The 27,199-nt window shown below is 42.4% G+C and overlaps 1 protein-coding gene across 1 annotated transcript in view; it reads left to right on the top strand.

Annotated features, from left to right (window-relative positions):
* The window catches only part of Prune2 (prune homolog 2 with BCH domain), a 258,384-nt gene that overhangs the window by 25,008 nt on the left and 206,177 nt on the right, over positions 1-27,199 (top strand). Inside the window, exons 2-4 of the mRNA XM_057779958.1 lie at positions 13,601-13,705; positions 17,132-17,334; positions 20,293-20,456. Coding sequence (XP_057635941.1) covers positions 13,601-13,705; positions 17,132-17,334; positions 20,293-20,456 — 472 coding nt within the window. The remainder of the gene's footprint in view (positions 1-13,600; positions 13,706-17,131; positions 17,335-20,292; positions 20,457-27,199) is intronic.

Raw genomic sequence — 27,199 nt, 5'->3', positions numbered from 1 at the left:
ATTTACCAGCGATTCCTCGAAAAGGAATTACAGATGTGAAATTAGACTCAAGCTGGAGACAGGGCCAGCTGTATTTTGGATATTAGAGATGCTTTTGTCAGTGGGTGTTTTCCTCAGGAGGACTATGGCAGAATACAGCTGAATTATTCACGTCTCTCAGATTTTGTGCAAAGCTTCTTTTAAAAACTCTTATTTTGGAAATTTAAAACATATACAAAAATGAAAAGAATTGCATCCTGAGTCCGTGGTGGACCTCTGCTTTATGATTCTAAATTTCAGGGCTGCTGTAACAAACTGCCAGAACCTGGGTGGTTCAACAACAGAAATGTGTTGGGTAGACGCTGAAGATGCAAGTGCTGGGCCATACTTCCTCTGGAGGTGCCAAGAAAGAAAGACTCCAGGCCCCTCACCTAACAGATGGTGGGCTCAGCATCCCCTGACTGGAGATGGCTTCTTCCTGTGTCTTCCTTCTGTTAGTGTCTGTGTTCAAATTTCCCTTGCATCAGCACATGCCATATTGGACTAGGCTCTGTCAAGTGATAGCATCGCTCCGTGGGAATAGTGCCCCTGTGGTGTGAAGAGTGGGTACTCTCTGCTCTTACTGGGGCTACAAACTCTTGTACCTCGTCTTTCTCTCTTCAGTTAGCGTTGGCTGGAGTTTGTCAGCCATGCCGAGGTCCTGAGCTGTGCTCCCAACCACTACATCTATAAACCACCCACAAAGGGTTGCTATTCTCTTCTGTTTGCTTAAGAGATCTGTTTCCCTCCTTCCTGCTCTCCGGGGTGAATTAAATTATTAATAAATTAAAAAGTCAGATTTATAAAGGCCATCATTATATACACATATTTAAGAGTCTGACTCTTTAGTTTTTGTTGGCTTCTTTGGATGACTGGCGGTTGGTTTTGGGTTTTGGTTTTGGGCCATGTGATTACCAGATACCGTACTACGGATATGTAAGCCCAGCCCTGCTTTCTTTTGATGGAAACTTTTACTTGGTGTAACCTACAGTATCTTAGTTGTCACTGGCTTCTAAAACACACACAACAAGCAAGAGAAGCAGCTTGGGAGGGGATCTCAGGGTTTGGCCTGTTCCACAGGACAAACAGGGACTGCTGATGTCATCACTTCTCTGGGTCCTCAGGCTGAGCTCTTCCACTCCTCCTCAGAGGGTAGTCACAAGCTTCCTGTGTTGCTGTTCCCTTCCCCCTGCAGAAAGATTTGGCCTCTGCACTAGCTGCAAAGGAAAGTGTCTCTTGATGGTTCCCCATGTTGGCATCTTCAGAGTTTGTCGGCTTTCTGGGGGTAGCATTGTTGTTGCCTTCTAACTTTAATCCGTGGTGATCTGATAAGACACAGGTGGACACTGAATTTTTTTGTATCTGTAGAGGTTTCCTTTGTTTCCGAGTATGTGGTCAGTTTTCGAGAAGGTTCCATGAGCTGCAGAGAAGAAGGTGTATTCTTTCCTATTTGGGTGGAGTGTTCTATAGATGTCTGTTAAGTCCATTTGCTTCATTACCTCCAACAATTCTCTTAATTCTCTATTAGGTTTCTGCCTGATTGACCTGTAGGCATCTTCAGAGAAGATACCGCAGTATCAAGAAACTAAGCAAAATGGTTGAGTCTTTAATTCAAAGTTTTATATTTTTTATTATTGAGCAGTGCTCCTAGACCAAATGGATAAAGATTTATCGTACAAGATGAGTAAGATATCTTAAAAACTGATTATTATATATTTTACAAGGCTTACCATGAAGAAAAATTTTATGATGTGTTGATGTTTCTATGACATTTTAAAATCTTTCTCAGTTTTAAATTTGTCTTCTTATTGAAAGTCCAATAAAGCGTAAAATAAAAATTTCTGTTATACGTTTTTCCCCCTTTTCTCTTTTCTTTTAGGTGATTGGTTTTTAATATCAAGATTGAAAAAATGTGTTAGAATAGTTCTCTATATCTGTTTAGTTAAGGAATGCGAATGGTTAGTATTAGATTCCAGCTGTGGGGGCTGCAGAGTTGGCTTAGCAGTTAGAGCGTGCACTGCTCTTAGAGATGAGTGAGTTCCGAGCCTGTGCCCACTCTAGGCAGCTTACAACCACTTGTAACTCCAGCACCAGGGAGTCACCTCTGGCTCTAAGGATGCCAGCACTCACATGTGTGCCCCCTCCCCTGACATAAAACTGAATCTTAAAAACAAAAGAAAACAGCAGCAACAATAACAACAAAATCCATGCCAAATGTGGAGCTCTGTTTGCAGACGCCAGATGGTTCTCTCAGTGGACAAAGGGAAAATATTTGGATGATTATCAAGTAGCTATTTGCTTCTTGAAACCATAAAGTCCTATTATCTCATGGTGGAAAGGCTATGATTCCTAGAAAACTTGCCACTCTGTGGTTAACAGTTAGCCCGACTAGAACGTGGACCCATACTTATGTTTTTCAAATATCAGTGGGGACCCTGGGAATGAAACTCAAATGTAGAGTGCTTGCCTAGCGTGAGCGAATCCCGATGTTTGATAGCCAGCGTTGTAAAAACTGGGTGTGGCGGTGCATGCCTGTAACCCCAGGACAGAGGAGGTGGAAGCAGGATGTTGAAAAGTTCAAGATCATTCTCAGGTACAAAATGAGTTCATGCCTGACTGGAATACATAAGATCCTACCTCAAAAACCACTAACTAACCCCCCCATCACCAAAACAAATGAATAAATAAGTTATCAGTGGGGTGACACAGAATTTTCATACACTTAATGTTCTAAAACATGAATTGCAATAAACAAATCTACCTATTGTTTTAGGTACTGTTTAGTTTTAATTTTGGGGGGCTTGCAAAAATCATATACTTGATATTGTATGTGTTTTTGTGTGTATGTGTATATATATTTAGAAAGAAGAGAGAGACTGAACTCCGAGGTCACCTGGAAGGTGAGAGTCCTTCTGTCATTGAAAAACACACAGTGTAATAAATAATGGCATCATTAGAATCTGTCATTTTTGCAAAGTACAGTAATCGCTCTGTGTACCCCTTGCACATGTCCCTGTGAACCTGCTGGAGTGCGCCGCGCTCAGAAGTTCTCTTCCTCCCACCTGCTGCCAGCCCCTTGTCTGTTCATTACTGTCATGTCTGAGTGGATTTCTGATGCACCAGGTGTGTGGTGTCACCGGCCTGATGTCTGTTCCAAATACAGACAAACACTCTCGAGTATTAAAGCAATAGATCTTCCTATGACAGTGAAGGCTGAGCGCAGATAGCAAAGCTTCTGGGAGAAGCCTTTGGAGCGTGTCTCCACTCGTTCATGGGGGGACAAGACCTGACTAATTAGCTCCAGCCCTTCCAAGCCAAAGAACATTAATAATTAAAGGAACCGCAGCAACCTGTGCCGTGTAGTGCAGGTCACAGGAGGAATGACATGTCTGCAGATCCTGATCTGGACCCCAGCTCATGGAAGATCCTTCTGGAAACATGATGAGAAATGGCAAAACACACTTTTGCAAGAGAATTCATTAAAGAAAAATGAAAATCTTTGTGAATCACGTGTTCTCCCTTCTTTTCCTTTGGCATTTCTGGGCCTGGAATCCAGAGCCTTGAACACTCCAGAGGGGGTCTGGTACCAGCGAAAGCCAGAATTTCATTGCTTTTCATCCTCTTTACTTTCTAGTCACAATGTCATAGAATTTTTTTCTTAAGTTCTTAGACATATACTAGCAGAGAGGAGTAGGAGAATCCTGTTTGTCCATCTTCTAACTTCAAAAATTGCCAATATTCTTGTGGAAATGTCTCAATTTGAAGAATTCACTTTTAAAAAAGCATTTGTATGTATTCTTATTCCCCAGAAGAAGTTATTTGAGTTTTACAACACATTTTCTGCATTCGCTAACTAAAGGAGTCACTGTTTAACTAACTGTACTATCTCATCAAAAGCACCCTATGAAGGTGGATAATTCCTAAGAAGTCCGTACCACATGTGCAGACTCCTGGTCTGGGGGTATACATCCCAGGGTCGCTTGTGGTGATGGCAATAGAGACTCTTTGGGTCTTGAATCACTTAACTAGAACTGTAGAAGTAACTGATACTGGGCGTGGGGGACAGAGGAAGTCCTAAGTGACTGTGTCTTGTTGACATGAGCATAATCGTGTCAAGGATCCCAATGTCTCAGACCCATGAGAATGGCAAATCTCAGTCTAAGTAGCTAAAACTACAACCACAGTTCCTCCTCCTGGATGACTACAACCTGCAACTGCCCTCCTACAGAGGCCTCTCACAGAGTAGTTAACTACTCCTTGTTCAGCTATGTATGGTAAACCCGCCTCCTTCCTCAGTCAGGGCAATGAATGCTCTGAGTTTCCAGGCCATCGGCGCCTCCCCATTAGAGCAAACGGCCCACCCCATCCCTGCTTTTCTGTATGTGCGTCTGCCGGTCTGTTCTTTCTTCCTTCCCTCATTGCCTCAGACATAACAAGTCCATAGCTGAGCAAACAGAAGCAACCGGACATCGGTTAGTCATTCTTTCAATGCGTGGTATTTCAGTTTTACTCAAGTAGTACTAAATAACATTATAAGGCACATTTAAAACACTTCTAAAGTCAGAATAATTAGCAGGCTGTGATCACCCTAGGTTTATGTCATTTCTTCCATTATACTGTGGTTACACCGACGACTTTACGTGGGAAAGCATTGAAGGATTCCAGCTCGGTGAATCCTAAACCTCTTCTAACTCAAACTTTAACAGATCGCAGTGTTATGATTAACAATTCTTTCTGAAGTTCTACTTCGTTTGAAACAATTCAGCAGTTCCTTTTCTAAACTGACATCAGATACATTCTGCAACTGCCAGGGGTCACGTAGTCTTAAGGAGCTTATTACAGCCTCTTTCTGAGGCGGTGGCTCCCAGAGAAGCAGTTTTGATTTCATGCATGTCGGGGCAGAGGAGCCATTTTGCCACTCGTCTGGGTCTTATTTGACCTCCATGAGTACTGCCGAGGTTGACTACTGGCTCAGGTGTGCATTCCTTTCCTGTCAGCTGCCGAGGACCCTCTGTTAGCTAGTATTCTTTTGCATTGCTTGGCAAGGTCTTTGGATGCGTCAGATATGGCACCACCAATGGGAAGACCGTGAGGACTTTGTGCAGTCTCTTCTACTATTTACTGTTCATCATTCCTCTTTTGGTACTGTTTTCTATCAAAATGTATCTGTCTAAAAACATTTACTAATGATATATTCACAATCTTAGATTGACTGGGAAGTTGTTCTAATGTTGTGATCTCAAACAAATCAGAAGAGTCAATGCATCCCATTCAAGCTCTTGCAGACCTCTGCCGTTTTCCAGTCAAGCCTGGAGCATGTTGTTGCGACCAGGAGCAGAGTGGGTGGACTAGGGAAAAGACTGCACAGAGCATGACTGCTTGTTAGAGCTAAAACCGATAATGCTCTATTAAATAATGCAGATGTACTGCATACCCAATGCATCTTCTAAACAGGTTCCTTCATGGATGCCCAAGGCCTGAGAACAAAGGAGAGTCTTACAGACATTACCAAAGTGCAGTATGTTAGTGCTTTAGTACCTTACTCATCAATGGAAGTGGGACAAATAGCATCAAAGTGTGCAGGCAGTGTTTGGAGGGCCCATGAAAAGAAAAGGCTCAAACACTTGCCTTAGAGTCATAAACTAGCAATCAAACAACATCGTGGTGTTATTTTACCTGCTGATACAATCGCTTGAGCATGCATCTGAAGATTTAACAATTTAGTATTTCTGTGCGTGGAAATGAACATCTGTGCACCCTTTCTGGCAAGTGCTAAGATGCTGCATTCTTTGACTTGGAAATTTAAAGCCCGGGAATTTATGAAAGAAATAATTAGGAAGTGACACAAAACCATTCTCTCCCAAATATCCACAGCAGAAGGTTTAACTGCTTCCAAAAAATTAAAGAAAATTAAAGTCTCTAGCAGTGGAAGATCGAGTAGATAAATTAATTATAAGGGCCATATTAAAGAAAGTCATTAGGTGTATGTACCAAGTAGCAGTTAAAACAAATACAAATCATTTCTGGCCACTGCAACATCTATATCCTAGAATTTTAAGAGAACAGAGCCTTGTTAAATTTCAAGAGAGAACGCAAGCATACAGAGCAGGAACGAGCACTCACAGAAGTGCGGGGAGAGAATATCGCAAGGAGTACACTCAGTGTTCAAAGCAATGGATTCCATTTGGGAACTGAGTGTCTTTCCCCTTTGTGGCGTTCTAGTTTGCAAATTTTAAAATAAGAAATTGCTAGTGAACCTCAGGAGGCATGGGTGCATGCCAGATATTGGGGCATCCTTTGTGCTCCATCTTTGCAACCCCCATATTACCTTTGATGTGGATGGGTTAGGGATAGAACCTTGACCAAACGCTGTCTCCCAGAGAGTGTGAATGCTTTTCCTGTGGAGGACTAAGTGCAGAAAGGAGACACGAGATAGGTCAGAACTGAGGAGAAAGACTAAAGACCCAGGTTCGCGGCTATCACCATGAAAAAGATGACAGCCCCTGAGTCCTGAAAGGATAAGTTGAAGGGATTTTTGAGACTTGTAAATCACAGAAGACAAACTCCAGGATGCACTATCTATTACACGAGAAGGGACCAGTTGGTTATAGATAGAGGCAGATAACTAGAAAAATTAAGACCCCTCAGAAAGCCTTGTCGGATGATCCCTTGTGGACTCTTTGGTGAAGGTAAGGATTTGGGGGTGCAGTCCTAATGTTTCAAAGTTGAAGTTATAGAAGGAAATATAATGGTACTGCTTTCAAAACAGCCCTGAACAATCGATGCATGCACACACATGCACACACATGCGTACACACACACACACACACACACACACAGATACCACACCATCAGTAAAATGAACTATGCAGATAAGTGTACATAATGATATTTGAGGTCAGTCCATATGAGAATATTCTGTTTTCAAGATTGGCAGGTAAATCAGTTGAAAAGGGGTAGGTTCACCAGAGAAGGGAGGAGAGGTTGAGTGCACATATCCAACTCTTAGACTAGAGGCTCCCTCAAGTGAACGGTAACCTACAGTTCATCTAAGGTCTTCAGGCAGTGTTTGGAATTGGATCCCCACCACCTACTCACAACGGCGGCTCAAGTCTCCCTGACTGCAGCTGTTCATAGCTGAGTGTATTTAAACTGGTCCCCATTCCCCAGTTTTCTCAAATCGGAGATGCGGAAAGAAGGCATCCTTCAGTGTGGCAAGCAGAAGCCAGAGAGAAAACCCTGAGCTTGATTGGGAGCAGAGCGGTGATAACAAAAGGAAGACTCTCACGCGTCCCAAAGTCACTTCCGCTGCTGAAGGACTTGGGGGCGTTGGGCAAGCAGGAGAGGGACAGATGAAGAAAGTTAATAAATAAAGAGCTTCAGACCAAATCAACAAAAACACAGTTTCACACTCCTGAATGTTTTTATTCAGGCCCTGACTTAAATCCCTGCATGGCTGACCAGCAAGGCTATACCTTCAGTTTAGCCTTAAGTATTTGGACTATAGCCACAACTTTTCTTTTCTTTTTTTAATTGGAGGCAAATCCACAACCACTAATTTTTTTTAACACTGTTTTTAATTAATTAATTAATTAATTATTTATTAAAGATTTCTGCCTCCTCCCCGCCACTGCCTCCCATTTCTCCCCCTCCCCCAATCAACTCCCCCTCCCTCAGCAGCCCGAAGAGCAGTCAGGGTTCCCTGCCTTGTGGGAAGTCCAAGGATCTCCCACCTCCTTCCAGGTCTAGTAAGGTGAGCATCCAAACAGCCTAGGCTCCCACAAAGCCAGTACGTGCAGTAGGATCAAAACCCAGTGCCACTGTTCTTGACTTCTCAGCAGTCCTCATTGTCTGCTATGTTCAGCCAGTCCGGTTTTATCCCATGCTTTTTTTTAAGACCCAGTCCAACAATGACTTCTTGAATTTTGCATGCAAATGGACGGAAATAGAAAACACTATCCTGAGTGAGGTAAGCCAGACCCAAAAAGAGGAACGTGGGATGTACTTACTCATAATGGGTTTCTAGCCATAAATAAAGGACATTGAGCCTATAATTCATGATTCTAGAAAAGCTAAATAAGAAGGTGAACCCAAAGAAAAACATATAGTTATCCTCCTGGATATTAACCTTCATCAGGCGATGAAAGGAGACAGAGACAGAGACCCACATTGGAGCACCAGACTGAAATCCCAAGGCCCATATGAGGAGCAGAAGGAGAGAGAGCAGGAGCAAGGAACTCAGGACCCCGAGGGGTGTTCCCACACACTGAGACAATGGGGATGTTCTATCGGGAACTCACCAAGGCCACAACTTTTCTTATAAACTATTCTGTTCGTAAATGCTTTGTGCTTTACATCACAGGCCCCTCTTATCTGTAGCCAATCATGTCTGTTCCTAAATGCTTTGTCCTTCACATCGTCCCGCCCCTCTTATGTGTAGCCAATGTCAGCGACTCAGATCTTCCTTCCACTGTTCATTGTAAAAAAAACACCTCCCACTCTGTAGTCCACTGGGCGCATCCAGCTGTTACTAGCTCTGCTGCTGAATTTGTGAAAATGTGTTCCCAGCCTGGTCCTTCCCTCGTTAGCTCCTGTAAGGATTCAGAACATCATTTTAGCCCAGTTTCCTTAGCCTCGAGAGTTTGGAATTAGTAGTGTTGAGGGCAGAGGCTACCGGTAACATAAATTTATCTGAATTGGCTATTTTGGTCCTATCGGGCTTATATTACCTCATGATCCTTTCAGTCCTAACCACTGAAAGCCCTTGGTCCTTTCCTAATTAGGTCACCAATTAAATTATGACATTTATGGGAACACTGAATGTCATATGCTTGTGACCTGTGCTTGTTTGTTCTGTCGAATGCTTTTGCTTTGTCCCACAACCTGACGTGCACTTTAAGAAACTAATTATAATCTCTTAGTCTCTTATTACTTTTTAATTTCGTTTTTGGAAATTTATTCTTAAATAATTTTTTTGAGATAACCAATCAGTTCCTTTTTTCACTGCTGTGACAAGAGCAAATATAGAGGAAGCTTTCTGACTGACAGCTCGAGGGTCCCGCCCAGCATGGCAGAGAGGGTGTGGCAGCAGCAGCCTGCAGCAGCTGATCACATGCATGCTCAGATCTCCTCTTTTCGTTCAGCCCAGGACCCTAATCCAGGGATTGGTATTGGCTACATTCACAGTGAGTCACACTTTTCTCAGACTACCCCAATAGACACACCCAGAAGTGTTTCCATGGCAATTCTAAATCTAGTCCAGTTGACAATGATTAACCATCATAGAATCTCACAGTGAGATTTAGCATAGCTTCAAAGTTGTGATTCTCCTGTCTCAGCCTCCCAAGTTTCTAGCATTACACATGTGTGCCACTATGCCAAGCTTTAGTATTTTCTATCATTTGAACCCAGAGCAGGCAGCTAGTGAGCCAGAATACTATTTAGCATATAGTATTTTATATATTGTGTGTATGAGTGCTTTGTCTGAATGTGCGAGTATTTTGTTGGCTTTTAAGAAGAGCTAGGAAGTTAACTTCGATAAAAAGTCTCACTTTATCGATATATATATATATATAATTTGTATTTTGAAATTGAAAGCATATTCAAACAGTGGTCTGAAATACTGGTGAGTTCAGTGTTTTTCTGCATTAGTTATGGGAAATCAGTGCACTCGGAAGTACATTTCGATGGTAGAGCTGGCAGTATCCAATTCATCTAATTATCACTGTTCTGTCTGTATGAGGCTTGGGTATTAACAGTAAGTCTTTGTCTCCGAAATTTCTTAACGCTTGCTGTACTTGTGTGCCATGGGGACGGGGGCATTTATTTGCCAGAGCAGTTCATTGCTGACTTAATAAAATCATGTTTAGGCAATTCATGTATTTGTCAGTTGCTGAGTATGTTGGACCCTTTCTAACCTCAGGACCTTTGCACATATTCTTCCCATGGCCTGTGGTATCTTTAGGCTCCGCTCCCTGGGTTCACGTCTTTCCTCAAACATCAGAGTTTTCAAGAACCTCACCTAAGCACGCTTTAATCTTCCAGCAATGCTTACACTTCCCATTATCTCATTATTTGGTTCATCAGCTCCAATGCACTCAGCTCAAGGAACCATCGTTTCTGCAGCTCTTCTCCATTTCACTGAAGCATGGTAGGGGAAGAAAGTGCTGGAGCTTAGGCCCTGTGGTACTAGCTGGGTTGGCAGATGAGTGATGTGTTAGTTACCCTGGTTGCCATGACAGCATACCTGCCAAAAGCAAGCCAAGGAAGGATGTGTTTTATTCGCAGTGCCAGATTAAGTCCTTCACAGTGGAGAAACCGCGGCGACAGAAGGCTGGACTGGTCATCCCAAGTCGGAAAGCACAGAGAGGAGGAGGGTTGGAGCTCAGCTCACTCAGTCCTTGTTCAGTCCTGGACCTCCAGGCCATGCAACGGTGCAGGCCTCAATCAAACCAATCTATTAATAATAGAAGCCCCCAATCGGACATGCCCAGAGGCTTGACTCCTACCTGAATTTGGATCCTGTCAAGCTGACCACCGAGATAGCCTTTGTATGGATGAATGGCATCAGAAGAGACCATGACAGTGAAATAATGTGATACGCGGGGAGAAGAGTAGCCAGGGGAGAGGAGTAGCCAGGGGAAAAGAGTAGCCAGGGGAGAGGAGTAGCCAGGGGAAAAGAGTAGCCAGGGGAGAGGAGTAGCCAGGGAAGAAGAGTAGCCAGGGGAGAGGAGTAGCCAGGGAAGAAGAGTAGCCAGGGGAGAAGAGTAGTCAGGGGAGAAGAGTAGCCAGGGGAGAGGAGTAGCCAGGGGAGAGGAGTAGCCAGGAGAGAAGAGTAGCCAGGGGAGAGGAGTAGCCAGGGGAGAGGAGTAGCCAGGGGAGAAGAGGTGCCAGGGGAGAGGAGTAGCCAGGGGAGAGGAGTAGCCAGGGGAGAGGAGTAGCCAGGGGAGAGGAGTAGCCAGGGGAGAAGTGAGAGAGTATGCAGAAAGAGGCATGCAACACCACAGGAGTCCTCAGGGGTTTTCACCAGAGTCTGCCATGGCCCTGACCTCCAAGAGAATGTGTCATTTGTCTCTTTCAATAAACAAGAAATAGACCATTCTATTATTGTAGAAGGGTCCTGTATTGTGAGAACTGGGGTAGTATCCTTTGGAGTCCCCAGCCTCATTTATATAGCTCCTTTCTTTTCTAAAGTAATAATTGCGGTTGTCTCTGGAAATGCATCAACAGAGAGCTATTGCTATGCCCTGCACACTTTCTTTTGTGTAAGTTGAGGGTTGGACACAAAGCTATGTTGGTAGTGATGAAGCCTAGATAAGAGATAGGTAAGCCAGTTGTGTCAATGTCCCCAGTGTCTGCAGCGTATCTGTACTTAGTATGCGTATTTAGCTCTTTCTCTTTTCCTGTGGTGCCATGTCCACTCAAGTGGGCTCAGAGTCATTAAGGCATTATGAAGTGGTTAGATGGGGCAGGGGTCAGCTCTCATGGTGTCAGGCTGTAGAGTCTAGAAACGAGCTTGGCCCCATCGCAGGCTCCTCTGGCCTGCAAAAAGCATTGTTGATCTTCCTATTGCCTGTCTCAAAGATATGGGAGAAGTGAGGTAATGTCTCCTCAGACCTTTGAGCTTCTCGGAAGAGCAGCATTTACAGGAATGTGATATCTTAATACATTTGCTCATGTTGTAATGGGCTGGAATTCTATTTCCCTAAATTTATTTAGGTGCTTCTAGAATATTTGTTGTCTTGACCTTGAGATCTAAACCTGTACTAAACCCCTCAGAAGATGTTCAGTTCTGAGAGTCAGCTGTGCATTTACAAGGTTAGAAGCTGGAAAAGGGGGGTGGGGCATGAGAGCTAGATTAGGTAGTAATGGGAGAGGGAGCTTGAAATCATCTTTAGAGTTTGTTTGACACCCTAAATATGTTGTTTGCTTAAAAAATAAATATCAAAGAAATTGAAACTGTGAGTCTTTTAATTTAGCAGTATCACTGACATGGACATGATTTATGGAAAATCTCTCTGCCACTTTTCTCTGCGATGGACTCTACCCAACCTCCTTCAAGATTTTCTTCATTTTTTATTGATTCATAAAATTGTCTGTGTACAGATAGGATGGAGGTAGAAACTCTCTGGGGAGACAAAGGGGACTAGTGGGAAGGGGAAGGACATGAAAGGGGAGGAGAGTGGAAAGGGATAAATATACTCAGAATGTATTCACACTTCCCTGGACATTGTCTCATGTAAAATAGTAAAATAATACAAAAACATTTACTTCATCTTGGTGCTTGGGCCAAATCTTCATTGTTTAGTAATTTTTTTAATAATTTGTTTCTGACTCTGATACCACCAGTTCTACACAAATAATAAGAAAACTGTCCAGTTCATTTGCAAGATACCTGCTAGGTTATTAGGTGTGCTTTGATATTTTGTTTTTGTCTGCACATGAAGGAATCCTAAGTGTTTGCTGTTGAGCAGTCCTGAGCATTCCTGCTGTTTGGGGCAAATCCACAATCTGTGGCTGCCTAGTGGGTCTTAAACAGGGAGATGGAAATTCGTGATGAAAAGCGATTGATGTAAACTCAGGTGCCGTTGCTCCCACTCTGTGAAGATACTGATTGCTAGCCAGCATTGTGTAATCCAGCACCTGGAGAGGGGATGCAGGAAGATCAGAGGTTCTCCTCCATCAGCAACAGAGTGAGGCTGAGGCCAGCCTGGGCAAAAGAAAGAAAAGAAAAGATATAAATTTATTTTATATTTTGTGTGCCAGGCAATTTGTTACGGTGTTTTCTAGAAGCACTGAGTGTCTTGATATTTCAAAGGAATGTCAGCTTTCTATACGAGAGTTTAAATAGCTATTGATTAAACTCCAAAAACAAACAAACAAACAAATGACAGAAAAGTATGTGTTCTTTTCTAGAGAGGTGAATATATACACTTTGAAAGAAGCAATGGAATTTGGAGTTTTAGACCAATGATGGAAATCACATCCCTCTTTCTGAATGAGAAAAGGCCTTCATTTACCAAAAGCTAGGACAATATAGATAGAATAGCTTTGGCATCCAAGACAGAACACACAAAAAAAGAATTAAGCCTTTCCAAATATCTGTTTGACTACTTGGCCTGGGAGAGATATGAGAAAAAGTTACATTTGTTTTTCTTAAACTAAGAAGCATGTCTTATATCGGGAGACAATCATAGTACTCGGGGTCACCAGCCTTCACAGCAACATGGCCTCTTACTGAGAAAGTAGTGCTGAGAGAGTTCAAAGGAAGTTAATCTGTAGACGGTCATGTTTTGGTGTATGTGTGTATTGCATATATGTGTGTATGAACCTATATGTGCAGATGCGTCTCCCAGAATGGTTGGAGACCCCATAGGTAGCCTTAATAAAGGTAAATTATTTTTTCTTGAACATGTTAACATAATACATAGTTTTTATATAATTTTGTGATAGATTTATTATTTTCTGCCATTGTTTATGAGTATAGGCAGCCATACTTTTTCAAAAAAAAACACTGATGATTTTCCACTTTATATTGGTTGGAAGCAAGTAAAATTGTGATTTTTCTTTTTATTGGTTGCAGGATCGAAGTAAACAATTGGAGAAAGTCCATGCCGTTATTGGACCTAAGTCATGTGACTTGGATTCTCTCATTTCTGCCTTCACATATGCATACTTTCTGGACAAGGTGAGGAGAAAGGGATTATTATATCCTTTGTACTTGAATTATGTGTCTTTTGAGAATAAATACGGGAAAAGGAGTCACTAACTTAGTTTTTCATGTTCAGGTATATTATAGATACTAAATATTAAAAATCCAGCAAGCAACAGGCATTTATTGAGCATATCCTGTATGTTAAACATTATATTGTTTGTGTCTTACTGGTTTCTTCTCAAAAGCATTTCAAACAACATAGTAGCTGGTTGCTTTTATGAGAATTTAGAGAAATAATAAAAAGCAGGATGCGGGGCCTCTTTCTTTCCTTTATCATGCACTATGTAACTGTGCCTTTGGGAATAAAAAACATGCAGAATAACTATTATGAGCAGTATATGAAGCCAGAGACCAGAAACAGGGTATGACATGTTCAGTCTAGGTTCTGGAAGTCTTAGTTGTTGCCGTTTAGCGCTGATGAAGATGTCCCTTGAGGGAGAATCTCTTGGCTCTGTGAAACAGACACAGCCACACAACTGGAAAGGCTCTTTTTAACAAATCGTGTTCAGACTTCCCATCTCTAAACTCCGTCAGCCCATCATAATGGGATTTATTGCCTGAAAACCCTCAGATATATGTTCCGAATGTTTGGGTACTATTTCCAGAAGGTTCACAGAATTTTTAATTTTCCAGAGTCTGGTTTATTTTATTTCAATTTTGCTTGGATCTGGATCCCCTGACACTATGCATAGCTGATCTGGAGCGATTTAAATTCACATAAAACCTAGTCTTCCAGAATGAGCTGTGGGTGGCCAGCAGTGCTTTAGGGCAGCTGAGGAAAATGATGGGTAACGTAGTCTCATCTCTACATGTGGGCTCTACATCAAATGTGTCTTACAAGTTGTTGAAGTTTGCAAGAAAGAGCAATTGGCCTGAGAAGATGGATGTGTCTGAGTGGAGATGTGTGTATTAAACAACCCTTGCTCTCCACTGCTCATCCAGTTGACTGAGCTGGATTGACTCTAAGACCACCAGCGATGTGCAGTTTAAAGAGAGTGTATAATAATAATAACATCACCAACTACAGTTGTAGTGTCGTGAATGAGGATGCATCACGCAAAAAGTAAGTAGGGAAATTGTGAGTGATAAAAGATAGATGATCAATCGGTAGATAGATAAAGAAAAATATACTGATAGCTTCTCCCTTCCTTTGGAGACTTTTAACTAAGCCTAGAAACAAATGTGGCTTTACTAAAGTCACATACTGGGGACCTTGTTGTTTTCATGTGTCTTGGCTGGATTTTTGTTTGTTTGTTGTTGTTTGGTTGGTTTTTGTCAACTTGATACAAGCTACACTATCTGGGAAGAGGAGCATCCACTGAGAAAATGCCTCTCTTCAGATTGCCTGTCAGCAAGTCTATAGAAGATTTTCTTATTTAATGATAGATGTGGGAAATCCCAGCCCACAGGGCAGAGCAGTGCGGCCTCTAGGCAGGTTGTCTTGTGTTGTATAAGAAAGCAGGTTGAGAAAGCCAGTAGGAGCACTCCTCCACGGCTTCTGCATCAGCTCCTGCCCCGAATCCTGGATAATGAACTACAATCTGTAAGATAAAATAAACCCTTTCCTCCCCAAGTTGCTTTCTGTTGTTCTGTTTTTATCACAATAGAAAACCCAACTAAGATACTGTGCTGTTGTCTTAGCGTGGTAGGTCTTGCCTATTGTCTGTAGGCTGTGCCTCTATGGAGTTTTCCTGAGAACCATACTCAGTCTCTCGGGGCTCTGTGGCTTTGCATGCTCTGGTGAGCAGAACATAGGCCAATACCATGCGACAGAAACAGAAAGTGAAGGCTCAGAAAGAAGAGTGGCTTTCTCCAATTCATCAAGTAGGGGCTGGGGCTGGCATCTAGTTGCTGGTCCCACCTCCAGAATAAGTCCTGCGTGGACAGCTTGGGACACACACTCTGACTCGTGTATTCTCCTCGACTGCGTTGGCAGGAGTTAGATACAACCGTCAGTTAGGAAGAGTAACGTGATCTACACAAGTCACTAGTGATGGTTATGCAAGCGGCATTCAGTATCAACATTACAGAGCAAAAAAAAAATCCATTCAGTGGAGAAGATTTTGTGTTTTGTGTACAACAGCAGTGTCTGGTTCACTTATTTAATTCAGGAAATATTTGTTAAATGTCTACTGCTTCCTGATGGTTTTATGTTTTGGAATACACAGCAGAACAAAACAACCCTGTGCCTTTTTAATGTTAGAAAGGGGAGACAGACACTGGGGTGTTAAGCTGTGTAATAAGCACATGCTTGTGATGGAGCCATGGGGACTCAAGAATAAAGGCTATTAATTATCCAGAAATGAAGCATCATCAACCCTTAAAGTAATTTTTTAAAAATACTTTACTTTAAAATTCATATAGATGAATAAATTTATTGTGAATCTGAAATTCTCTTTCTTCTCCTCCCCATTTGGTCACCACAAATATTTTATGTAAGAGTTTTATGAACATAAGTCTTTGTATATAACAATATATAATATATAAAATAATACAATGTATGAGTTCAGTAGAGATTATAACCTATTAGTATGTGTGCTAAACCTGACTCCCAAGTGAATAACTGGTGACCTACATGGTATTTTGCATTTTAAAACTGTCACAGTCAGGACTGGAGAGGGGACTCAGCAGTTAAGAGCACTGGCTGCTCATCCAGAAGACCCGGATTCAATTTCCAGCACCCACCTGGCGGCTCACAACTATTTAACTCCAGTTCCAGGGAATCCAGCGTCCTCACATAGACATACACGCAGGCAAAACACTAATGTATGTAAAATAAAAATAAACAATTTTTAAAATGTCACAATTGGATGTCACAAACCATACTTCAGCAGAGTTTTCCTGATGACCCTGAGGAAGCAGAAGATTTAACTATAGCAGACTTGAACAGTTGATTAAACCCAGTTGCAAGTATCCTATTTCGATAGGGACAGATCTACCTTCTTGTGTCACCTGAGTCTGCCCCCAATTATTTATTTATTTATTTATTTGTTTGTTTGTTTGTTTGTTTATCTATCTATTTATTTTGTCAATTCATCCTGGATGTGCTGGTGAAATGGTTCAACAGATAAACATCCTTTGTGCCAGACCTGATCACCTGTCTGCTTTCCCAGGACCTACATGGTGGGAGGGGAGAACCGCCTCTACATGCGTGCTGTGGCGTGCGCGCGCACGTGCGCGCACACACAGAGAAGTAAATAGCGTAATGTTAATTTAGAAATATAACACCAGGGCCTACTTACTAGTGGAAAGTGCTCTGTGATTGGGCTCGGGGAGATTCGTTTTGAATGTCACATGGCTTAGTTATGGCCCAAAGATTTAGGCTCTCTTTCGCTGTTTGCTTCGCGCTGGAGGAGAAATGGCTGTTTCCGGTGGTTGAATTAGCTTCTCCTTCGGTAGGTCAGTCCACCTGGGGTCCTCTGCTTGCCAGTGCTGAACATCCCAAGGACCGAATTCAGCTACTTCACAGAGACGAGGTTCATTTTAGAAGAGCTGAACATCTCTGAATCATTCCACATATTCCGAGATGAAATTAACCTGCATCAACTGAACGATGAAGGAAAGTTGTCAATAACGCTCGTGGGCACCAACGCCCTGGGGAGGTAAGACTCACTGGGAAGCTCTGCACATTTGTCCCGAGTGCAGGTTTCCTGCTCAGCTGTCACCATTATTATTGTCTCCTTATTATTGTTAGAGAGAGAGACAGAGAGAGAGAGAGAGAGAGAGAGAGAGAGAGAGAGAGAGAGAGAGAGAGAGAGAGAGACTTTATAGGAAAAAGAGTGATTTTTTTCTTTAATAACAAAATTTGGTTTATGTCAGTTCTTCATTTTTACTTTGAGATTGCAAACATGTTTAAGTAGAATGCTCTTGTAAAATTTACCAAAAATAATATTTCCTTACAGTGTCCCAATAATCCCATGTATTGATGTTGAAAATAAGTAACAAAAACTGAAACCAGATAAAGCAGAAAGGTTCTACAGAAATCTCATAGAGAAAGGGGAGAAGCTGGGAAATGGACCACGTGGTTGCTGGTTTTCCATTTTTATGGTAAAAGAAGGACAGGCTGTTGACAACTCATGTGGTTCAGTCACCTCATGCCACAGACGGGAAGTGCGGAGCCCGGTATCATTGATGGCTTTGCCCGAGGCACCATGTACACTCAGTGGGGAGCTCAGATGAGAACCTGGTTTCTCCGTCTGCTTTCAGCATGGAAGAACTGCTAGCTGGGGCAAGGATCTGAGATAAAGGGAGAGGAATAAGACAGAGTCCCTCCCTACAGGTGGCTGCAGAGGTGCCTCTGTGAGTCACTCTATTGAATGAAGGACATCAGCTAACCCTAGAGTTTGAGGTGCTCATTCTTTACACTTTGACCATTTGCCTATTTTTCATGACCATTACTAACCAACCTTGACCTTAGAATACTTGAAATAAGACATTCATATTTAATAATTTTTAAATGTAACCAGTTTTTAGGACACATACTTGCATATGAATTAAAGTATACCGAGGCAGCATCAGTTATACAAATGGTTATAAAGTGTTTAGAAAACAGTCTATGGTCTACTTTCATCCCTATGCTGTTTGAGGCAAATGAAATTCTTCTGAATAATATTCGTCAAGCATCTGTTGAGAAGAGACTGGAAGTTTTGGGTGAGCGTTTGGACTGCCTTCAGCTTTCAGTTGTATTTTCCAGCTTCCCATCACGATAATGATGCACCTGACACAGCCACCTAGACAGTCAGAAGAGGTTTATCTTTCTCATGGCCCTGGAGAGTCAACTCTCAGCTCAGGTCACCAGAGGGGGCTGTGGTGAGGACGGTACATCAACAGCAAGAAGAACGAAACAGCCACACCTTGAATCAGGGCAGAAACTAAAAACCAGAATCACCCAACACCCTGCGAGGGCTTGTCCCCAGTGATCTAAGGATTGAGCCTGGCCTTGCCTCTGAAAGCTCTCAGCATCATCCAGTGTTTCCACCAGGGACGCCATCCTTCCTGCACATGTGAACCTTGCAGGAAACTCAGTCCCCAAACCACAGACAGCCTGGGTGCTCACTGGGCTAAAGTCATGGCCAACTTTTTCAAGGCAACACATGCACCAGGCACGAGCAAAGAGAGCACAACAACACAGATTGGGGGAGAGTTTTGTCACCCCTTAAAATGAAAAACGTTAGGCTTGCCTTCGACTGAGGTTATAAGCTCTGGGCTTGCGGTTGTTTATGAAATGGAATATTCCACAAAAGTAAAAAGCTAACTTTCTCCACTGTTGCTCGTTTGTCTTTGAAGAGTCAAAAAAACAAAAACAACAGCAGCAACAACAACAAAAAACCTGTAGTTTTATCTGTTATCTGCCTGCTTTGAGAAAACCCACCTCTATCACATGTATGAAGTAGGTGAGGGGTGGGGGATGGGCCAGTGACAGAACACTTACCTAGCATGCAAAAACCCTGAGGTTGATCTTCAGCACTCCAAAAATTAAAAAGTACAAATTTTAATTAATTAGCTAATTTAAAAAGTCATGGTGAAGCCATTACAGGCATAGTGGTGTTTTTTTTTTTTTTCTTCTGAGCTTCAGTGACTGTTCTGAGCAGGTACTGGTTACTTAAAAGATGCCTACTCCACACTCTGGTCACCTGACCATGAACACTTTCCTTAGCCCCACTGTGCCTCGGTTTCCCCATTTATGAAAGAAAGCTATTACTAGAGCCCATCTCATAGGGTCTGAACACAGCCACAGCGTTTCTGAATCATAGCTTCTGTGAACATATGAAATACTCTAGGAATCCTGGGGGCAGGGATGAAGGGCACAGGAGGAGACACAGAATAAGGTCCTGTTTACCCCTCTGCCACACACGCACTCACGCGCACGTGTGTGTGTGTGTGTGTGTGAGAGAGAGAGAGAGAGTTTGTATGAGAGTGTGTGTGATTGTGAATCTGCGTGTATCTCTGTGTGTGAGTGATTGTGTGTGTATGTATGAATGTGTCTGAGTGTGTGTCAGTGATTGTGTGTGTACATGAGTGTGTTGTAGGTTTGTGTGTGTGAATGTGTGTATGATAGTGTGTGTGTATATATGCATGAGTGTATGTACATGTATGGATATGTATGTGTATGAGTGAGTATGACTGTGTGTGTACCAGCACCCATGCAAAGGACCACAAATCCTTACAGGCCAGAGATCCATGTCAGAAGTCTTCCTCCCTACCTCATCTTCTGAGGGAAGGCCAGTCACTGAAACGGGTGCTCTCTGGTTGGCTAGACCACCTGACCAGCAAGTCTCAGCTGCTCCCTGTTCACCCACCCACTTGTGGTGCTGGTGTGACCACAGCAAGGAGTTATGGTCAGGCATTTACATGGGTTCTGGAGCTCTGAAGTCAGATCCTTACGCTTGCTCTGCAGGTGTCTTAGCCAACTCTCCAGGTCCTATTCTTCACAGTCATGAGAATTTATGTTTTGGGCCATTTAGGGGAAATTATTATTCATGTAGAAGTAGAGACTGAATTATCCCCCATGTGAGAAAACATGCCTTATCTCTTTCCCTTCCTCTCGGTTTAATTTACAGCGAGGACAGAAGTTTGGAGGCCGCAGTCGTCAGAGTCATTAACCCCGGTGAGCCGAGCGATGGCGAGCTGGGGTTCCCGGAGTCTTCCTCCTCGCTGGTGCTGAAGGAGCTCCTGCACGAGGCCCCCGAGCTCATCACCCAGCAGCTGGCGCATCTCCTCAGAGGTGAGGCTGGCGCTGCCAGAGTCAAGACGGGAGGCTTAATGGGCTGGTTCTGGGCCTGTTCATGCAGAAATAGTGCGATCCATTCTTGGGTTAACAATCCCTTTAAAGACCCCGGGAAGCTCCATCAGAGAGGCAGGGAGTAAAGAGTTTGTTAAAGAGTAGCATTATATTGAATATTAAAAATGTGCAGTTAGAAACACGCACAAGGGTCTGTGCTGTTTCACTAGACGAGAATGTTAAATGGGGCTGCTGCATCCTGGTTGGAGAGAGAGCCCCTCCTCTGGCTGTTAATAGCTTCCAAAGGAGCTTCTTGCCTAGGACAGTGTGCATTTGGATCAGAATTTCCTGTTCCTGTGGCCTTGGAGTATCCCCAATACTTATGCATGCTTGCCACACAGAATCCTGCCTGCAAGGCAAAACATCCAACTTTTGTTTCGATGACATGATACATGTCCAGGTCATCTTTCACAGGCTGTGTTCCATCTGTTTTTAACATGGGACACTACTGCGTGGTACTGTCCCAGTGAACCCTCTGTATCTATGGTCTCCATCTCATGAACTCAATCAACCTGAAAAACAAATCACTTTAAACTGTTTGTATCAACCATAGTAAAAGCACCTCTCATTGTTATTCAACAAAAAAATTACCATAGCAATTGACATTTCCCCTTTGTGTTCCTAAGTAGTGCAAGGGATTACTAAGTATTGTGGTATTAAGTATTATATAGTATGGTGTATGAAATATATCTGAGGATTTGACATGATGCAGACAAACACTACATCGTCCACACGAGTCTAGAGGGACCCACAGACTTTGTGTCCATGTGAATCCTGAACTCAGCCTCCTACAGACACTGGGGAATCGCCATATGCTACTCTTCTTCATTGCTGGAGCCCACTGCTTCCAGTACTGCTCCTCACATTAGAACGTGTCCATCAACCTTGGTTCTTCAAAATGAGCATAGGCCACTCAGTGACTTTTGCATATGGGACTTGCAAAAATATTTTTATTTTTGTATAAAGCTTTCTTTTCTTTCTGCAATTCACTTTAGACCTATTAGGCACAAATTATCCTCAAAATGTTTTCTATAGCAGTCAGTCAGGAGACAGTCTGACGGAACAGAAAACAGGACAGATGAGGAGAAGCTGGCTCAACGCTTTCAAGGACTTTCTTTTTCTGCCTCACTTTATACTGTAATTTAGAGGGGGAAAGTCCAGGAGTTACACCCATTCCTCTAAAAGTTCTAGAACTAATGGCTCCTGGAAACTGGTCATAAATATTGTGGTGACAATGGATGTCTGTACCAATGCTGTCCTTGAAATGGTACCTTCAGCTAACCCAAGAAAGTGGGTTTTTTCTTTGTGGTAAGGCAGACAAAATAAAAACAATCAAGACTCTCAGCTCATGGAAAGCTGTGTGACAATTCTAATGTGTTCAGACAAGCACTAGAGAGCATGTTGTTTGCGTATCTTAGAGACTGAGCAGTTGTTTTAAAAGTCCAGTACACACATTATTTAGTGGGAAGACATAGCACAACTCATCTTCACGAGGTTTTACAAGCAGCAAAATAACACGGAACTGTAATACACAGTGATGTGGCTTGTTTATGCTGCTGCGACTGCTAATGATGACGACGATGATGCTCAGATTTGGAGAACTAGAAGGGACTATTTGTCTCTTCTGGTTGTCCCTTCAGAATGTTTAGTAGAACTTGGTGGCCATGGTGCATGTGTGTGCTGCCTGTGTGCGTGTATATGGGGATGAGGTGGAACATCTTCATACAGAGGGAGCTAAAGAATGATGAACCAGTTAACCTGTCCTTAAGAGATGCCTCAGAGGTTCAGGTTCTATATTCAGAGTCACACGACTTTCTCATATTTGGGAGAAAGAGATGAATTTTGTAAAGCTCTCTGATCTTTAGTTATATGAGAAAGAATTTGAGTTAAAGTTTGTTCTGTTCCCTGAAGTCAAACTTAGATTTCATAATTCTCCAATTACATGTAACATCAAGTATAAGGAACTTGTTTTCTGTCTTTCTCTAAGCAGTGTTAGCATCCTTTAATTTGCAATAGAAACTTCAGTCTCTCAAAACAGTCTTCATTAGCAACTGTGATGTTACTTTCATGTGAACTTGACACTGTAGATGGAAATTTCTGTCTCACCCAGTCCCACAGCCATTCAGTCCTAAAGAAAAACACAGAGGCTTTTATTAATTATAAACTGTTTGGTTTCTTAGCTCAGGCTTATTATTAACTAGCTCTTACAACTGAAATTAACCCATAATTTGTATCTATGTTTAGTCACACGACTTGGTACCTTTTCTCAGTAAGGTGTACACACACCTTGCTTCCTCTGCTTTTGGTTGGCAACTGCATCTCTGCCTTTCCTCTTCCCAGAATTCTCCTTGTCTGTTTGCCCCACCTATACTTCTTAACTGGCTGCTGGCCAACAGTGCTTTATTAAACCAATATGTGTAACAATATTTACAATGTACAAGAGCATTTTCTACAGCATGACACATTTTTAGACATGTTTTCTACGTGCTCTTCTACATCTTAAAAATACAAAAGAAAATAAATACAAAATTTTTATGCCATGTTTGGCCATGAGAAGTTATAGATATAGCTCTCTTAGATGTCACAAGACTATATACTTATGCCTGAGACTTAGTAGATTATAAATTATAAATTTATAGTGACATTAGTACTATATGAATTTGTCTTTTGCTTCTCACACTCGTGATTACACCCAGATCCTGTCACACCGAGTTGTATCTGTGTAGTGACAGGTGGATTTCAGGTGGGCTAAGAAAATGTTCTTCCACTCTCTGAGAAGACTATGTGCTTCTCAGCCTACTCAGGGGAGGGTAAACAAATTTCAGTCCATATGTTCATATGTAAAAGATGGGGACAAGTTCCCCACTACAAGTCATCATATTCAGAATTCAAGCCCTCAGAGCTTGTGAATGGCATAGCTTTCCTCCGTCCCTTCAAGCATCCATCTTCTCATGAGTTGTGCCCCTGACCCCTGAAGTTTTTTGTTGTTGGTGGTTGGTTTGTTGGGTTGTTTAGATATTCCCAACTTTTCTCTTTCTGGAGAACTCAACACTCAGATGCCCCTGTACAGTGCTTGTTCCTATCTGTCTAGTACTCTTCTACCTGTCCCTGCAGAATGTCTACTTCATGGGGGGAAAAAAGGACCTTGTACTCTGTGTCTACTACTCTGCCTGCTGCTCTGGTGCCTATACTTCTGGCACATAGTAAAACTTTGTGGGATGAGCTTTTCAAAAATGGATTTGGGTGGGTTGGGAAGTAAGAAGGACCTAGAAGGAGTTAGGGGAGTGTAAACCATAATCATCATATTTTGAATGAAAAAAATCTATTTTCAATAAAGATTTCAACTTTTTAAAATTGATTTTATTGAACTCTACATTTTTCTCTGCTCCCCTCCCTGTCTCTCCCCTCCCCTTCAATCCTCTCCCATGGTCCCCATGCTCCCAGGAAATCTTTTGACAAAATGTTTAAAATAGTGTTTATACACTCTCTCTTTTCATGACATCATGGTTATGGTAGTGTCTGATCCTAAAATGGCCTGCTGTTATGGCCATCCCTATAGTATCCTTACTGCCTAGAATATGGAACGTGTTTCTTCCACTAATACCCCTCTATTATCTTTTTTTAGCTTGTAGAAATTGTAGGGGGATTTATTTTATTATTTGGCAATGACTGACTAGCTTTTGTTTTCATCAATTGTCATTATATGCATAACTTTTAAGATTGTATATATATAAAATTTTAATCCTTTTGAAGCATAGTGCATCCAAAGAAAAGAATACAAAACATGTCTATAAAAATGTAAATATGCAGCTTAGTAAATTATCAGGAAGGAAATGCCCTTTGATAATTACCCAGCTAAAGAGGCGGAACATGAAGACGTTGCCTCCTTCACATGCCTACAGCTCACTCCTATCTGGAGACAGCCAGCATTCTCATTTCATGACATTTACGTCTTAGCTTTTCTTTATATTTTAGCCAGCCCTGTGTATGTACCCCAGATTGCTCCACATGGGTTTTGTGTGATTGCGTGCTTTACATCAATGGACTCTATACAGCACATACTCTAAACACGGTGTGTGCTTTTCTAGGCCAGTTATCTATGAATTATTGATTTTGTCATTCAAATCCTTCTTGAACAGAATATTTGAAGTAGCTTACCAAAAAGCATGCAATATAATAAAACAATAACAGAGTCAGGATGAAGAGAAAGAGCAGTGGAGGAGAGAATCAGATCAAGATATCATACAACACTTGGGGCTGTGGCAACAGTGTTCTCTTCCAAACTTTAGATATGAGCTTTTTTTTTTTTTTTTTTTTTTTTTTTTTTGGTTTTTTCGAGACAGGGTTTCTCTGTAGCTTTGGAACCTGTCCTGGAACTCCCTTTGTAGACCAGGCTGGCCTCGAACTCACAGAGATCCACCTGCCTCTGCCTCCCGAGTGCTGGGATTAAAGGCGTGCGCCACCAACGCCCGGCCTTAGATATGAGCTTTTTAAAGCAAATGAGACAGAAGTATGACTTTCTGGAGAAATTCACATTGTTATAGAGTCGGGTACGACGTATAGTTATCGATCTCTGTTCTTGAGAGTACCTACCTGTCTCTCTTAGTTCCTTTGTTCTTCAAAAGGAACAAACTAATTTTAAAAGTTGTCTTTTCTTTCCCGTCAGTCCTCTCAGAAAGGTACTTGACTGCTCTCACTGTGTCCACTCCTCTATATCTGCTGGTGCCTCTCTCAACACAGAAATCCATATTCAGATTTAATCATAAGTGATAGTCTCAGTCCAAAAACATACTACTGCAATGGGTTATCAAACTGCTTGCAATATACTATACTACCTGATTGCTATGGGTGTTGTTCAGTGGTCGTTCGCATACCTGTCATGCTGCCATCGTAGACCAGAGCTTCTTATGTTTCTTGGTTTCCCTTGCCACGGTAGCCTTTTGGCCCCAAGGACAATTAGGGATATGTGCTAACAAGTAAGTCAGTGCAACCGACAGTGTTTCAAGGTTGGTAGAGTATTTAGCCATCTTGAGATAATTTCAGTTAAATTTCTTTCTTTTTTTTTTTTTTTAAATTACAACACCGCAGTAGACACTTTAGTTCCTTCTTCTAATGAGCCTGTCCGTCTGCTCTTCCCCGGTGCCAGCATCCATTTGCTTCTTCTCAGTGGTTTAGAACAACACATATCTCCTGAGTCAGGTTCTTCACCCAGATGAAGCTGTATTTCCCAGAGTGCCTGCACTCAAAGAGGAGGCTGCCAAGTGGTTTGGTCCTTCCTCATGTTTGCTGCCCCCATGCAGTGTTTAATTCAAGTAAGGTACCACTGAAGAGCCAGAGGAGGGGCAGGAACACCACCCTCCCTTTGAAGCATCACCTGAGTAGATATGGAGGTTCCTTGCTGACTTTTCTTGCCTCCAGTCTTGCAAATCTCAGCTCTGTATATCCCCCTGTCGTCTCCATGCTAGCGCCCCCTGTCGTCTCCATACTAGCGCTCCCTGTCGTCCCCGTGCTAGCGCCCCCTGTTCTCCCCGTGCTAGAGCTCAGTTTCTTTGTCCACAAGCTTCTGCCCTGTCCATCACAGGGCCTTTTGCATAAGCTTCAGCTGGGAGAAATTTTTCATTCTCCTGAGTTGTGCTGCAGTAGGAAGAGCTATCCTTCCTGTCTGCACCCCAGTATCTGCAGGCAGAGAGGAGAATGTAGGGCCTTAAGCGGGAGCTTCTCGGCTACTGCCTCTTAATTTGAAACAGTAATTTCAGGACACAAATTGTTAACATCTAGTTCACCCAGAAAGGCATCCATTATGTATTAATTTTGAATTATTTGGGTAAGAAATTACATGTAGAGAAAGACACAGCCGTCATGATGGTAAAATCACGGACCTTGGTTCTTGGAAATGCTTCCATCTTTTGGTTTCTTCCTTTGTCTTTGTTTTTATTGTGTGGTTCTTTTTTTTCTTTCTTTTCCCTTTATCTCCTTTTCTTACTTCTCTCTCCCTTCCTCTCTGGAAGAGTCTTTTATTATTATTATTTTCAAACATGGCCTATGTCACATTTTATGGTCATGTTCTGGGTTTGTGCCAAACCCAGTTACAAACCCACCAGACTGCTCAACCTGTGCTGTTTTATTTCCTCAGAGATGGACTCTAGAGGATGGCTGCCAACTTTAAGATCCATTAAATTGCTGAATCATCATATTGAGTGTGTGTGTGTGTGTGTGTGTGTGTTTCCAGGAACCATCTGGCAGTGAGGCTTCAGCAGCCAGTGATTTCCCAGCATGCTTCCATCAGGTCCACTCTTTGCCCAAACAGTCCTTCATGTTTGTTGGTATAAGGCTTTGACAGAAACCTTAAGTTGAAGACTCAAGCAATCAGCAGCTCTCGCCTTTAGCCTAGGACAAAGTGGAGAGCCATGCCCAGGTCCTCAGAAGTCGGCTCTATTCTACCGGCAACCCCAGCTGACCTTTAACAAAGACTGGTTGCTTGCTATTTTGGTAGACTGGATTAACAGCTTCAAAATGGTCCTTTTAAGGAGGTCAAACGGGAAATGAAACAGAGCCAAGGTGGGTTTTTTCTTCCTCTCTTGCCCGAAGGGTGAATCATCCCACTTACAAATGGTTAGGACAGCCAAGGGCATTCTGTTGCCTGCAGTGCTCCAGAAGAGGCTTGGGGTAGGAAATAGCAATTCTAC

This window comes from Chionomys nivalis, chromosome 8, assembly GCF_950005125.1.
Source record: "Chionomys nivalis chromosome 8, mChiNiv1.1, whole genome shotgun sequence".
In the NCBI taxonomy this organism is placed as follows: domain Eukaryota; kingdom Metazoa; phylum Chordata; class Mammalia; order Rodentia; family Cricetidae; genus Chionomys; species Chionomys nivalis.
This window is presented reverse-complemented; position numbering and strand designations above follow the sequence as displayed.